Source organism: Erinaceus europaeus, chromosome 13, assembly GCF_950295315.1.
Source record: "Erinaceus europaeus chromosome 13, mEriEur2.1, whole genome shotgun sequence".
Classification (NCBI taxonomy): domain Eukaryota; kingdom Metazoa; phylum Chordata; class Mammalia; order Eulipotyphla; family Erinaceidae; genus Erinaceus; species Erinaceus europaeus.
In genome coordinates this window covers 19,284,802-19,298,653 of record NC_080174.1, presented here as the reverse complement: position 1 = coordinate 19,298,653, position 13,852 = coordinate 19,284,802, and the positions used below count along the sequence as shown (strand labels likewise).

The 13,852-nt window shown below is 38.1% G+C and overlaps 1 protein-coding gene across 11 annotated transcripts in view; it reads right to left on the bottom strand.

Annotated features, from left to right (window-relative positions):
* Window positions 1-13,852, bottom strand: part of SENP6 (SUMO specific peptidase 6) — a 97,302-nt gene that overhangs the window by 36,636 nt on the left and 46,814 nt on the right. For all 11 annotated transcript variants that reach the window (XM_060205404.1, XM_060205396.1, XM_060205397.1 and 8 more), the window contains 4 exons: window positions 13,063-13,211; window positions 9,894-10,191; window positions 5,341-5,576; window positions 725-895 (listed from right to left, as the gene is read on the bottom strand). In XM_060205404.1, coding sequence (XP_060061387.1) covers window positions 725-895; window positions 5,341-5,576; window positions 9,894-10,191; window positions 13,063-13,211 — 854 coding nt within the window. The remainder of the gene's footprint in view (window positions 1-724; window positions 896-5,340; window positions 5,577-9,893; window positions 10,192-13,062; window positions 13,212-13,852) is intronic.

The window sequence follows — 13,852 nt, the reverse complement described above, 5'->3', positions numbered from 1 at the left end:
GAAAGCTGGCTAGGGAGATTCTATTAACATTTCAAGTAGAAATTACACAGTTGAAGTGAGATGGTAATAGTAGACTATGACAGGAAAGACAAAGAAAATAGAGAAAGACTTTTTTTTTTTTTCCCTTGGATACTGGTCTATTCCAAAAATATGTGCCTTGTGGTCTGGGAGGTAGTGCAGTGGATAGAGCATTGAAACACTGGACTCTCAAGCATGAGGTCCCAAGTTCAATCCCTGGCAGCACAAGTACCGGAGTGATGTCTCATTCTCTCTCTCTCCTCCTATCCTTCTCAGCTTCACATTCCGTTGTCTCATAGTTTTTAGTACACTCTGCAAGAATTAAACTGGGGTAAGAATAAATCAGTTAAGATGTTTGGAGGATTTTCTTACTCGGTAGGAATAATTATCTCCCTATGAACATTGTTGATCCTATTCAATGAAAATTCGTAATTACTTAAATCGATTAAATAATTTGAAATAAGAGAATTTAATATGATTCTAGTATTTCTTTATTTTAGAAAACAAAAGAGTCAGAGGACCAGTCCAGCATATGTGGTCGTGGGAATAAAACTCAAGGATGTATTCAAGTCGTGCACTCTACTCCTGAGCTACCTCTTCCCAGGCGATTTTCTAATAAACATTTTTACTTACAAATTTTAAATTATCACATACTAGGATAAGCCACTTAGAACTAACGGAGTAAAGATCTCAAGGTTGTACTTACAATCACAGGTTCTATTAGTAGCCGAAAGAGCGTTCCTACTCTTATACTTCGACAGTTTAAAATGACACTGTCAATGGAACTTTGGCAGCTTAAAGACAGAGGATCAATTAAAGTTTCTTGAGGAGTAACTTTGCGACGTTTTAGAGGTGTGCTAATAATAGAATTACCAAACTGAAAAGGAAAAGAAAATTTACACTTAGTAAGTTATTAAAATAAAGCTGCAAACTAAAGTTTACAAAGAAAACCCAATGAGAAATGAAGTATCGAAAGACTCATTTTTCTTTAATAATGGTAGATGGATTAACATGTTTATGTAACAATAAATGCTCTGGTTTTATCTTACTATACTCTATTACTTGAGTAGCTGTCAGCACTGTGCTCTAGGAATCAATCTGACTAGATTCAACTCATAAATGTATCACTTGTTAATGATCTGATCTTATACAATGTAATAACTTCAATTTTGATATCCTGAGGGCCAGGTGGTGGCCTGCCTGGTTAAGCGCACACATTACAGTGCTCAAGAACCTGGGTTCAAGCCCCGGGTCCCCATCTTCAGGGGGAAAGTTTCATGAGTGGTGAAGCAGGGCTGCAGGTGTCTCTGGCTCTTCCCCTCTCTATCTCTCCCTCCCCTCTCAATTTCTGTCTCTATCCAAAAATAAATAAATAAATAAATAAACAGTATTTTACACAATCTTGTCAATCATTATGAAATCACTAATAAAAAAAATCTGGTATCCTAAGCTAAAAAAAAAAAAAAGATTATTTGCTCCAGTGAATCAATACACATATAAATATCTCTGCACAATATTTCATGTACAGCTTACTGCTAGATAAAAGATAATAGGGCTAACTCACAATTTTTTAGGAAACACATAAGTTAAATAAATGGCTATTTGCACTATAAAAGCAAGTTTCTTGATATATTTAAAAATGTGAGACTAATCGCACCAAAGTAAAAGACTCTGGGGTGGGTGGGTGGAGAGAATACAGGTCCAAGAAAGATTCAGAGGACCTAGTGGGGGGTTGTATTGTTAAATGGGAAACTGGGGAATGTTATGCATGTACAAACTATTGTACTTACTGTTGAATGTAAAACATTAATTCCCCTATAAAAAAAAAATAGCACTGCGCAAAGCACAAGGATCAGCATAAGGATCCCAGTTCGAACCCCGGCTCCCCACCTGCAGGGGAGTCGCTTCACATGCGGTGAAGCAGGTCTGCAGGTGTCTATCTTTCTCTCCTCCTCTCTGTCTTCCCCTCCTCTCTCCATTTCTCTCTGTCCTATCCAACAAAGACAACAACAATAAAACGATAAGGGCAACAAAAGGGAATAAGTAAATAAAATTAAAAAAAAAAAATTTAAAAAAAAAAAAATAGCACTAAAAAAAAGTGAGACTTTGACGTTAAATTGAAATTTGTGACTTCCAAATGCAAATTAAAATATACATCACACTTAAGTATACTATTTTAACAACAAGTAATATTTACACTTTATTATCATCACAATATAAAATGGTCTTGATGAAAACAAAGAAAAAAAATTTTTTTTCTACCGCACAGAGACAGACACGATTTTTCGTTCTCTCACTCTAGTGACATGTCTGTGACCTATATCATAGGGAAAAAAATAAAATGTGGGCTAGAGAGACAGCTCACCAGGTAGGGCATGTGCCTTTCTGTGCACAAAGCCCAGGTTTGAGTCCCAACACCACATGGGAGTGTCACAACACCAAGGGAACCTCTGATACTATGGTATCTCTCCCTCTATTTGAACAAAAATATAAAATAAAGTCAGCCAGGAAGTGATAAAATCATATACACACGAAGCCCTGGCACTGGAGAATAAATAAGTAAATAAATAATAAAATATGATAGGGGGTAGATAGCATAATGGTTATGCAAAGAGACTCTCATGCCTGAGACTCCAAAGTCCCAGGTTCAATCCCCCCACACCACCATAAGCCAGAGCTGAACAGTGCTCTGGCAAAAAAAAAAAAAAAAAAAAAAAAGATATACACATATTTCTGTATTGTATAATATTATGAATAGATTTATTAATAATATATCTCCTTATTAACAGAAGCCAAACAGACAGGTTTAGACGCTTTTAAAATTTTTTAAAAATTTATTTATTGCCTTTTGTTGCCCTTGTTGTTTTACTGTTGTAGTTATTCTTGTTGTCATCATTGTTGGATAGGACAGAGAGAAATGGAAAGAGGAGGGGAAGACAGAGAGGGGGAGAGATAGACACCTGCAGACCTGCTTCACCGTCTGTGAAGCGACTCCCCTGCAGGTGGGGAGCCAGGGGCTCGAACCAGGATCCTTACACCAGCCCTTGTGCCACCTGCACTTAACCCACTGCGCTACCGCCCCGACTCCCGTAGAGACTTTTGTTTAGTATCAGAACTACTTTTTTAAATGGATGGCTTTTGGCACAAAAATAAAAGATAATTTAACAGCTGCCCCAACTGAATCTATAGCAGATGGACTGAGTTAAAGAAGCATATTGACACTTCTCCAAGTAGCCTTCCAAAGACCACAGTGAATGCTGATTTTTCAGTGCGCTAGAGTAAAAACTGCTCATCTTGAAGTCCTAGCACATGAAAACCCATCATTTATTTAACTGAAAGTTTCAATGACAAGTATCTGAGTTATTTTTATTTTTAAAATTTATTTATTTATTCATGAGAAAGATAGGAGAAGAGAAAGAACCAGACATCACTCTGGTACATGTGCTGCTGTGGATCAAACTCAGGACCTCATGCTTGAGAGTCTAGTTCCTTAGCCACTGCGTCACCTCCCGGACCACAAATATCTGAGTTCTTTCTGACCATTCCTCACATGGATTTCTTCCAGTAAATCCTGGTTTATATATAATTACTGTTCAATTTCCTGCAGCAATCATACCAGCTTACATATCAGAAATTCCATGTCTCCAAGCACATATCCAAGCTGAGATTCAACTTAAAATTTTCAGCAATCCTGACAACGTAATTTCTTAATACTTTCACTGTACCACCATCATTTAAAAAATTAACTGGGAGTATGGATCGACCTGCCAATGCCCATGTTCAGCAGGGAAGCAATTACAGAAGCCAGACTTCCACCTTCTGCATCCCATAATGATCCTAGGTCCATACTCCCAGAGTATGGGGGATAGACAGCATAATGGTTATGCAAAAAGACTTATGCCTGAGGCTCCAAAGTCCCAGGTTCAATCCCCTGCATCATAAACCAGAATTGAACAGTCCTCTGGTAAGAAAATAATAATTAATAATAATAATAATAACTAGAGAACAGAACATCCCCTCCTCACACATGTGATGTGGACCTCATGCAAGTAAATAAAAATTATTTTTAAAAAAGCATCTATAGCATCAGGTTTGTGCTCTACCTCTGAGTATGTATGCAATCCCTTAGGAAGATGTTATAGGGGGCCAGACGGTGGGGCACCAGGTTAAGTGCACACATTTCAGTGCACAAGGTCCCAGGTTCAAGCCCTTTGTCCCCCACCTGCAGGGGAGGAAGTTTCATGAGTGGTGAAGCAGGGTTGCAGGTATCTGTCTCTCTTCCTCTCTATCTCCCCTACCCTCTTGATCCCTGTCTCTATCCAATAAATAAAGACAATAATTTTTTTTAAGAAAAGGAAGATGTTATAGATGCTTTTTTAAAAATAATTTTAATTTACTTATGATTGGCTAGAGACAGAGAAATTGTGAAAGGAGGGAGATGGTGAGAGAGAAAGACAGAGAGACACCTGCAACAAACAAGTGGGGGGGGGAGAGGTATAAATTTTAAGGTTGTTATGGTCACTATTATTTTTTTACACTAATGTTTTAACTATATAGTTTTCCTCTTCTCTGCTCATTCCTACTCCCTGCCCCCTTCATCTTTGAAAAGTTCTTAGTCTACAATATTTATTATACACTAAAATGTATGTGTCAGGGCTGACAGGACAGACATCTCACTTGGACAGTGTGCCTGCCTTGTCATGCATATGGCCCAGGTCTGAGTCTGGCCCCTATCACATTGAAGACAGCTTCAGTGCAGTGGTCTCTTTCTCTGAAAAAAATTGGCCTGGTGTGATGAAGCCTCAGTAACAACAAAAACAAAGTATATGTTGGGTTGCTGGAAAGTCATGATATACTTTTCCTACAGTTTCCTATGCAAATATATGTCTTCACTTTTCCAACGATGAAATATAATGTCTGCGATATAAATACTTCTTTCTAGATCAATTGCTTATTGACCTACTGCCGCTGCCATCAAAAGATATTGAAATTGATTTCTAGTGAAATGTGAAATATAGAAAACATTATTCTATGACAGTAAAATAAACTCAAGATGATGCCTCTCCGTCTTCTATTATCAAAGTTTATTTGGACATACTTCAAATTTTACTGAAGGGTTGATACACTTTCTTCTTGAAATGTTTACACTAAGATTTTAATATAATGTAAATTTACTTTTGTAGTGATATTGATAATTCTTTCAAATAACCCCCAAGTAGTTTCAGACCCACTTAGAATTTGCATTTTATCCTACACACATTACCTTCCAAAATGTCTACATGCCAAAGGTGACACAAATCTGCAAAAATATATGAAATGTACCTGGTCTTTCATTCTTGCTTTTCTTGGCAACGTAACTGTATTCAACTCAGAATCTGCTGGAATGCTTCTCAATTCATGCTCTACTCTACAGATATTTTCATTTAGTGCTGCTTCGACTTTCCCAGTGGATGGTGCTGGGGAAGAACACGCTGAGTCAGCAGGTTGAGGAGAGACGCTTTCTCTTCTGCTGGTCTGGTCACTGTCTTCCTCCTCCTCATCATCACTGGATAAAATGACTATGAACAAAAACCAAATACTTCAGGTTTTTTTCATTTGTCAGCAAAAATATATAATCAAAATGAAAAATATACCAAATTCACTCTCCTCCAGATTTGAGATTAAAAATGGACATATAACCTATTTTATGTCACAAAGGTAATTCATAGAATTAAAAATAAAAAAAAATTGGCAGATTTTCTCTTTACAATATACAAATAGAAATGTTATTTTGTAATGCATCACTACTCATCCACAAAGAAACATATATATGAAAAAAAAGAAATATATAAAGACAATTTATATATAACTTATTTACAGAATAGCATGTCTGTGTGTGAAACCTCATGTGATCAAATGATTATTGAAATCGTAATTGGTCCTTGGGAGAACATGAACCAATAAATTCTTGGTGTGAATTAAGTAAATGTAGGATGAAAAGACTTTATGAAAGCTATATGCATTATGGGATTTTGCCAAATCCATCTCTATATCAAATGACCATCTATACATCTCTTAAATTTTTTTTTTCCTTTAAGATTTTATTTATTTATGAGAAAGACAGGAGGAGAGAGAAAGAACCAGACATCACTCTGGCACATGCGCTGCTGGGGATGGAACTCGGGCATGTCATGCTTGAGAGTCCAAAGCTTTACCATGCTGCCACCTCCTGGACTACTCTTTCTTTTTTAAGTATTATTTATTCCTAAAGTTCTTTAAAAATTTTATTATCTTTATTTTTATTGGATAGAGACATACAGAAACAGAGGAATGAGGAGATGGGGAGAAAGACGGAGAGACACCTGGAGCCCTGCTTCACCACTCATGAAGCTTCCCTTCTGCAGGTGGGGACAGGGGACTGGAACCCGGGTCCTTGTGCACTGTAACATGTGCACTCAACCAGGTGTGCCACCACCTGGCCCTGATCTGGAGCTTTCTTTCTTTCTCTTGTGTATAAATAAGTCATTGGGGGGGGGGGGCGTGAGAAATATATGATAAAACATGAATAAGCTGTGACCTATTTGAGCAGAGCTAAAGGGGGTGATGGATCAGTGTTCTATTATAGATGGAGAATACATTTTGGTAGTGGATAAAATATGCTGACACCTATTTAGGGAAGGTGTGAAATTGTACCCCTGTGAAAACAAGTCTTGTAAATCAATTTTCCCAATAAAAAATAAATCAGGGGCCAAAAAATGGCTCATTTGCTAAGATGTCACATTTTGTTATGCACAAGAATCTGGGTCTGGGGAGTCGGTCAGTAGTATTGAGGGTTAAGCGCACATGGTGCAAAACGCACTCCACCTGCAGAAGAGTCGCTTCACAGGCGGTGAAGAAGATCTGCAGATGTCTAGCTCTCTCTCCCCCTCCTCTTTCTATTTCTCTGTCTTATCCAACAACAGCAACAACAATAATAATAATAACCACAACAGTGATTAAAAAAAAAAAAAGGGCAACAAAAGGGGAAAGAATGGTCTCCAGGAGCAGTGGATTCGTGGTGAGCCACTGAGCCCCAGCAATGACCCTGGAGGAAAAAAAAAAAAAAAAGAATCTGGGTCTCAGTACGCAGGCACAAGTGAGCACCTACACGGGCAAGTTTTACAAATGCTACAGTAGAACTTTACTGTCCTTCCTCTGTCTTAAAAAAAGGGGAGGGAGGCTGGGCAGTGGTGCATCTGACTAAGCTCACATACTACCATGCACAAAGCCCAGGGTTCTAGACCCCACTCCCTACCCATAAGCAGTGAAGCAAGTACTGCAGATGTCTGTGTCTCTCTCTCTCTGTGTCCCCATCTCTATCTCCCCTCCCCTATCAATTTCTCTGTCCTATCAAGTATAGCATTTGAAATTTAAGGGGGGGGGGCAGGAAGAAAGAATTTTAGGGTTGGAGAGACAGCATAATAGTTATGCGAAAGACTCTCTCCCAGAACCTCAGTACCACCTTAAGCAAGAGTTGTGCAGCGCTCTGTGCTTCTGTGTCTTTCTGTATCTGTCTCTCATTAAGATAAAATATTTTTTAAAAAAAGAGAAAGAAAAATCTGCCAGGGATGATGGCATTATGCAAGTCTGGAGGCTGTTCACCTTCACCCATTTGGGAGGGAATACACTATTTCCTAAACAAGCTAATCCTTAATTTTCTCAATAATCTTTCTTAAAACAAACTACCAAAATAATATTTTTAAAAAGTTGAACATTTCTTAAAATGTCAATATAATAAAACATATATGCTGTGGCCCTAGTTCCCAATGTGACATTATGCAGGAGACTTACAGGGATACAGTACGGTTAAACAAAGTCGTAGAAATGAGATCATAGGGGGTGGATAGCATAATGGTTGTGCAAAGAGACTCTCATGCCTGAGGCTCCAAAGTCCTAGGTTCAATAAGACAAAGTTAAGCAGTGCTCTGGCAAATAAATAAATAGGATCGAAATCACTTAGAAAGTCTTCACAGTTGTCTGACACTAGTTATTAAGGTATGCATAGTTATTTTAAATTTAAATTCATTTGAAAAACATCTCTTGTGTTCAAATCAATTAGATGAAAGGCTCATGTTTAAGTTTAGTTTGAATTTGTTTTAAAATTTTCTCTGAAATTTTACAGTCGTGTACAATATTTACACAGTTGCAAAGTCAACTCTATAAAACAAGTTATAGCTGGTGAAGTCTATTTACTCCTAAGGAAACTTCTCTATTTCATTTCCCAAACATTTCTCAAAATTAGTTTTGAATATTATCTCTCCATTAACAAAGTTGTATCTTCTATTGAAAGTAAAGGGCAGCAAACTGATGTGTTTTCCACATTGTTTCACTTACTGGCTTAGAGAATTTGGACACAATCAACATATTATCAAATAGGATCTTACATTTTACTGCTAGATATGCTGTAGTTTATTTGATTCTTCCTATTTCCATTCTTCTGTTATTACAATAGGACAGTATTTCATATACAAAAACATGCATGTTTAAAGATAAAGATTATAGGGAGAAGAAAAATGGTAAAGGATTAATTTCCACTGTGCTCTTTCTATTCACAACCACTTTAAAAATCCAGGTGAACTGGTGCCCTAGACAGGGAGTCCTGGGATTCCCACACAGACATGATGGGCCTAGACCTCTAACAGCTCACTCTTGCCACTGTTACTGGTCATCTCCATCAGGAACAACATAATGGATCCTTTTGTGGTTCCCTATAGGACCTTGCCCTCAATCTGAATCAACAATGGTAGGGACTGTTCCATTCTCCAAAGGGTGGGCGGGCAACATAACTCTACAACTCGAGGAAGATGGGTCCTGAAATTAGTGCAGCCTGAAATGTTCCTAGCCATGACCACAGAATGCGAGCTCAGACCTACAGGGATGCAGAGGTTACATAGGCTCTTGTGCTGAATATGGATCCCTGGTCAAATCGATGGGGTTTACAGCCAACAATATTTATATAGTTTCCTCATATTTGGAAGCTACTCCCTTTCCTGATCCAGCTTTCTAGTCCTTTTTCCAACTATGACACCATCTCCCCAGACAATATGTTGGGTCCTCCTGCATGTTATCTGACAGGCTCAGGCAAAAACTAGTAAATACATGGACCTCTTGGAATAGACCTACTAGCTTTTTCCTAAATGGAAACCCCAAATCTTCAACTGCAATACTCTTGCCTTTTATTTTCTAAGTTTTACTTATTTATTTATTAATGGATAGAGACACAGAGAAATTGAGAAAGAAAGGGGTGATAGAGAGGAAAGAGAGAAAGACAGAGAGACACCTGCAGCCCTGCTTCACCACTCATGAAGCTTTCTCCATGCAGGTGGGGGCCAAGGGATCGAATCTGGGTCCTCGCGCATTGTAGAGTGAGCACTTAACCAGATGTGCCACCACCTGGCCCCGAATACTCTTGCCTTTAAGTTCATGATTAGTCAACAATTTGTTCTGCTTTATATATTAACTCTTTTTCAACCACCAGGTTCCAGATACTACCGTAATGCTAGCCTGTCTTCCCTGGGCAGATGACCCCAACAATGTGTCCTGGAACCCCGCCTCCACTAGGGAAAGAGAAAGACAGGCTGGGAATACAGATTGATCTGCCAACAACCATGTTCAGCGGGGAAGCAATTCCAGAAGCCAGACCTTCCACCTTCTGTACCCCATAGTGACCTTGGGTCCATGTCCCCAGAAGGATAAAGACTAGGAAAGCATTCAAGGGAGGAGATGGGATATGGAGTTCTACTGATGGGAATTGTACCCCTCTTATCCTATGGTCTTGTTAATATTTCCATTTTATGAATTAAAAAAAAAAATCCAGGAGACTGACACAGTGATTCTAAAAGGAGTAAAACACTTACTTGGATCATTAAGGTCTGACAGGCTTGTTTTCCTTTCTTTTGAACTTGTGGCTTTGGCTACTTTTGTCCTAGGTAAAATGACTTTCCCATTAGGCTGTGAATAAGTCTGCCTACCATCTTCATGACTTGTAATAATGTCAAGTGGAATCTTTCCCACACTGTTGCCATAAAACTTCTTGGATGGCACTCCTAAGGTCAGTGACTTTAGTCCTCCAGAATTCTGATGAATTGATGTTCTTAACAGGGGTCCAGAAGAGTCATCCAAAGTTATACCTTGTCTACAGTTTCTTTGCAAATCCTAAGGATGGATACATAAATAAATAAATGCCACAACTTGGGCATTTGGTTTAACTGTTTCTTTTCCACATTTTGCATAATATTCACACTGTCTAGAAAGCATCATTCCCAAAAGAATGAAAAATAACTTGCTTTATTTCAGTATCACAGGAAAAAAAAAAAGCCTCAAAATTAAATTCTCTCCTATTAATACAAGACCCTGAGAAAACCATGTTATTTGGGATTTAGCACTAGCATAATGGAAGACTTCAAGATCATCTAATCCAAGAATCTTTCAAATTGTACTATAATATTGAGGGGCTACTGGAAGAATAGCATACAAGTTATGCAGAAAGAATTTCATGTCTGAAGCTACATGGTCCCAGGTTCAATTCTTAGCACCACCAAAATGTGGCTTTGTGGCTGTTTTCATCCTGTCTTTCCTTGCCTCTGTCTCCATTTAAGAAAGAAAGAAAGAAAGAAAGAAAGAAAGAAAGAAAGAAAGAAAGAAAGAAAGAAAGGAAGAGGTTGAGTCCCAAAAACAACCAAAAATAAAATTCTCCTTTCCCTGTCAACTGTTGTAGCCTGTGTGACATGGGGTATATAACGGTCAATGTCTTTTTTTTTAAGTATTTGTTTATTCCCTTTTGTTGCCCTTGTTGTTTTATTGCTGTAGTTATTATTGTTGTTATTGATGTCATCGTTGTTGGACAGGACAGAGAGAAATGGAGAGAGGACGGGAAGACAGAGAGGAGGAGAGAAAGATAAGACACCTGCAGCCCTGCTTGCTTCACTGCTTGTGAAGCAACGCCTCTGAGGTGGGGAGCCAGGGGCTCGAACCGGGATCTTTACACCAGTCCTTGTGCTTTGCACTACCTGCGCTTAACCCCGCTGCGCTACCGCCCGATTCCCTATAACCGTCAATGTTAAGTGCACAAATTAAAGTGTTCAAGGACACAGGTTCAAGCCCCGGGTCCCCAGCTGCAAGGGGAAAGCTCCACAAGTGGTAAAACAGGGCTGCAGGTGTCTCTGTCTCTCCCACTCCCCGTCTCTCCCCACCCTTTCTCAATTCCTCTGTCCAATACAAGTAAAAATTAAAAACAAAATATATATATATATATGTATATGTAAAACAAATGTAGAGGACTGAGAGGTAGAGCAGCAAATTACGAAGTACAAGGACCAGCATAAGGATCCTGGTTCAAGTCCCCAGCTCCCACTTGCAGAGGGGTTGCTTCACAAGTGGTGAAGCAGGTCTGCAGGTGTCTATCTTTCTCTCCTCCTCTGTAACATGATCCTTAATAGAATTGTGTTTCCATACAGAACATTATCTAGGGGAAAATTTTAAAAGCCAGGGGGTGGCTAACCTAGTAAAACACAAATTACCATGCAAGAGGACTCAGGTTTGAGTCTCTGTCTAAAAATATAATAGTAATAATAACAACGGCTGTTGGTTACAGTGGAGTCTTGTGGGCACAGAGTTCCAGCAGTAACCCTACAGGCCCCCAAAATTAAATTGACTTTTTCCTTCTTCCCTCTTAGTTTCTTCCCTCTTAGTTATCGAAGAAAAAGAAGGGGAGAAAAAAGTGAGAGGGGGAGGTGAGAAATAAATGGAAAGCTGGGCTGGGTGGTAGCGCACTGGGTTAAGAGCACATGGTGCAAAATGCAGAGACTGGAGCAAGGATTCTGGTTCCAGCCCCCGGCTCCCCAGCTACAGGGGGTTCGTTTCGCAAGCGGTAAAAGTAGCTATCTTTCTCCCTGTCCTATCTAACAACAACAATGGAAAAAATATAGCCACCAGCAGTAGATTATTAGTGCATGCACAGAAGCCCCAGCGATAACCCTGGAGGCAAGGAAGGGAACATGGGAAAGAAAGAAAGAAAGAAAGAAAGAAAGAAAGAAAGAAAGAAAGAAAGAAAGAAAGAAAGAAAGAAAGAAAGAGGGGGGAGAGGGAGAGAGAGAAAGAGGGAAAGAGAGAAAGAAAGAAAGAAAGAAAGAAAGAAGGGGGAGGGGGGGAAGGAAGGAAAGAAGGAAGGAAGAAAGGAGGGAAGGAAAGAGAAAGAAAAGATAAAGGAAAAAGGGAATGGGAGTGGTTCACAGTGCAGGAACGAAGCCCCAGTGATAACCTTGTTGACAATTATAAATAAATAAATTATATTCAAATGGTGCAGATCCATATATATATAATTTATATATTATAATTTATAAATAATTTATATATATAAATAAATTATATTCAAATGGTGCAGATCCATATATATAATTTATATATTATAATTTATAAATAATTTATATATAAATAAATTATATTCAAATGGTGTAGATCCATATATATATATATATGAGACAGAATGAAGTAAATGTGGAAAACTAATAGAGGAATATGCCAATATATGATAATAAACACATTATCATATATTTAATACAATTTAATATTATTCATAAACTTTACCATGAATTTTAAGTTACTTTAAAGAATCTGACTGAAAGCAATTATTTGGAGTGGGGGTAGATAGCATAAAGGTTATGCAAAGAGATGCTCATGCCTCAGGTTCCAAAGTCAAAGTTCAATCCCCCATACTACCATAAGTCAGAGCTGATCACTGTTCTTGTTAAAAAATAATAATAATAATGATTTAAAAAAATAAATAAAAGAAATAAAGCAGTGATCTGGAGTATGTTTCAAAAAGGAAATGAGAAATTCTTGGGAATACATATATCTTGTATTTTGGGTAGTTCAAACATGGTCGCACAAAGACGGAAAAGTTAGCCTGAGTAACTTTTTACAGTGGCTTGTCCTTCAAGAAAAGGTTATTAAGAATTTAATAAGCACTGAAAAATACTACTGAAAAACTACCGGTTGATTAGTAAGAAGAATAATTTCTCTACCCACCTCTAAACTGGTTAAATATTTTTTTGAAGCAGGAGACAGAGAAGGAGGAGTGCATGGATATAAGTTACTGGGACGTTTCTGAGGTACTTTCCTTTTAATTTCAGATTCTACATGTGGTTCAGACTCTTCTATTTTCTTCATTATACGATCTAAAAATGAGGGGAAGAAAACAAAAGTACTAAAATTAAAATGGGAAATGTCTCATGATCCTTGGTATCTATAAAGAAATAGTCATGCAAATCATTCAAATTACTATACTTTTTTTGTTACAAGAAACTAAATCTCAAGATGCATGGTATAAGAACAATCAGAACTTTTAAGTCAGAGGTAGCAGTCACCTCCTGGCAGTCCACATCTATTTTTTACTCCTCACGAGGTTCTCTGCACTGTGGGTCACTTCACTGAATGTACCAATATTCTCCTCAGTTTATGCTACAAGGGCAAAAGGAATCATTCACAAACTGACACACATGCATTATTATTCTCTAAGTTTGCTACTCTTATTTTAATTTTTTATATTTATTTATTCTCCCTTCTATTGTCCTTTTTTATTGTTGCTGTAGTTATTATCGTTGTTATTACTGATGTCGTCATTGTTAGATAGGACAGAGAGAAATGGAGAGAGGAGGGGAAGACAGAGAGGGGGATGAGAGAAATGTGGGGAGGAGAGAGATGCTAAGATAATTTTTAGCACTGCTCCACAGCTCTTAAAGTTTCCCCTTGCAGATAGGGAGAGAGAGCTTGAACTCTGGTCCTTGCCAACAGTAACTTGTATGTTCTACTAGTGGCA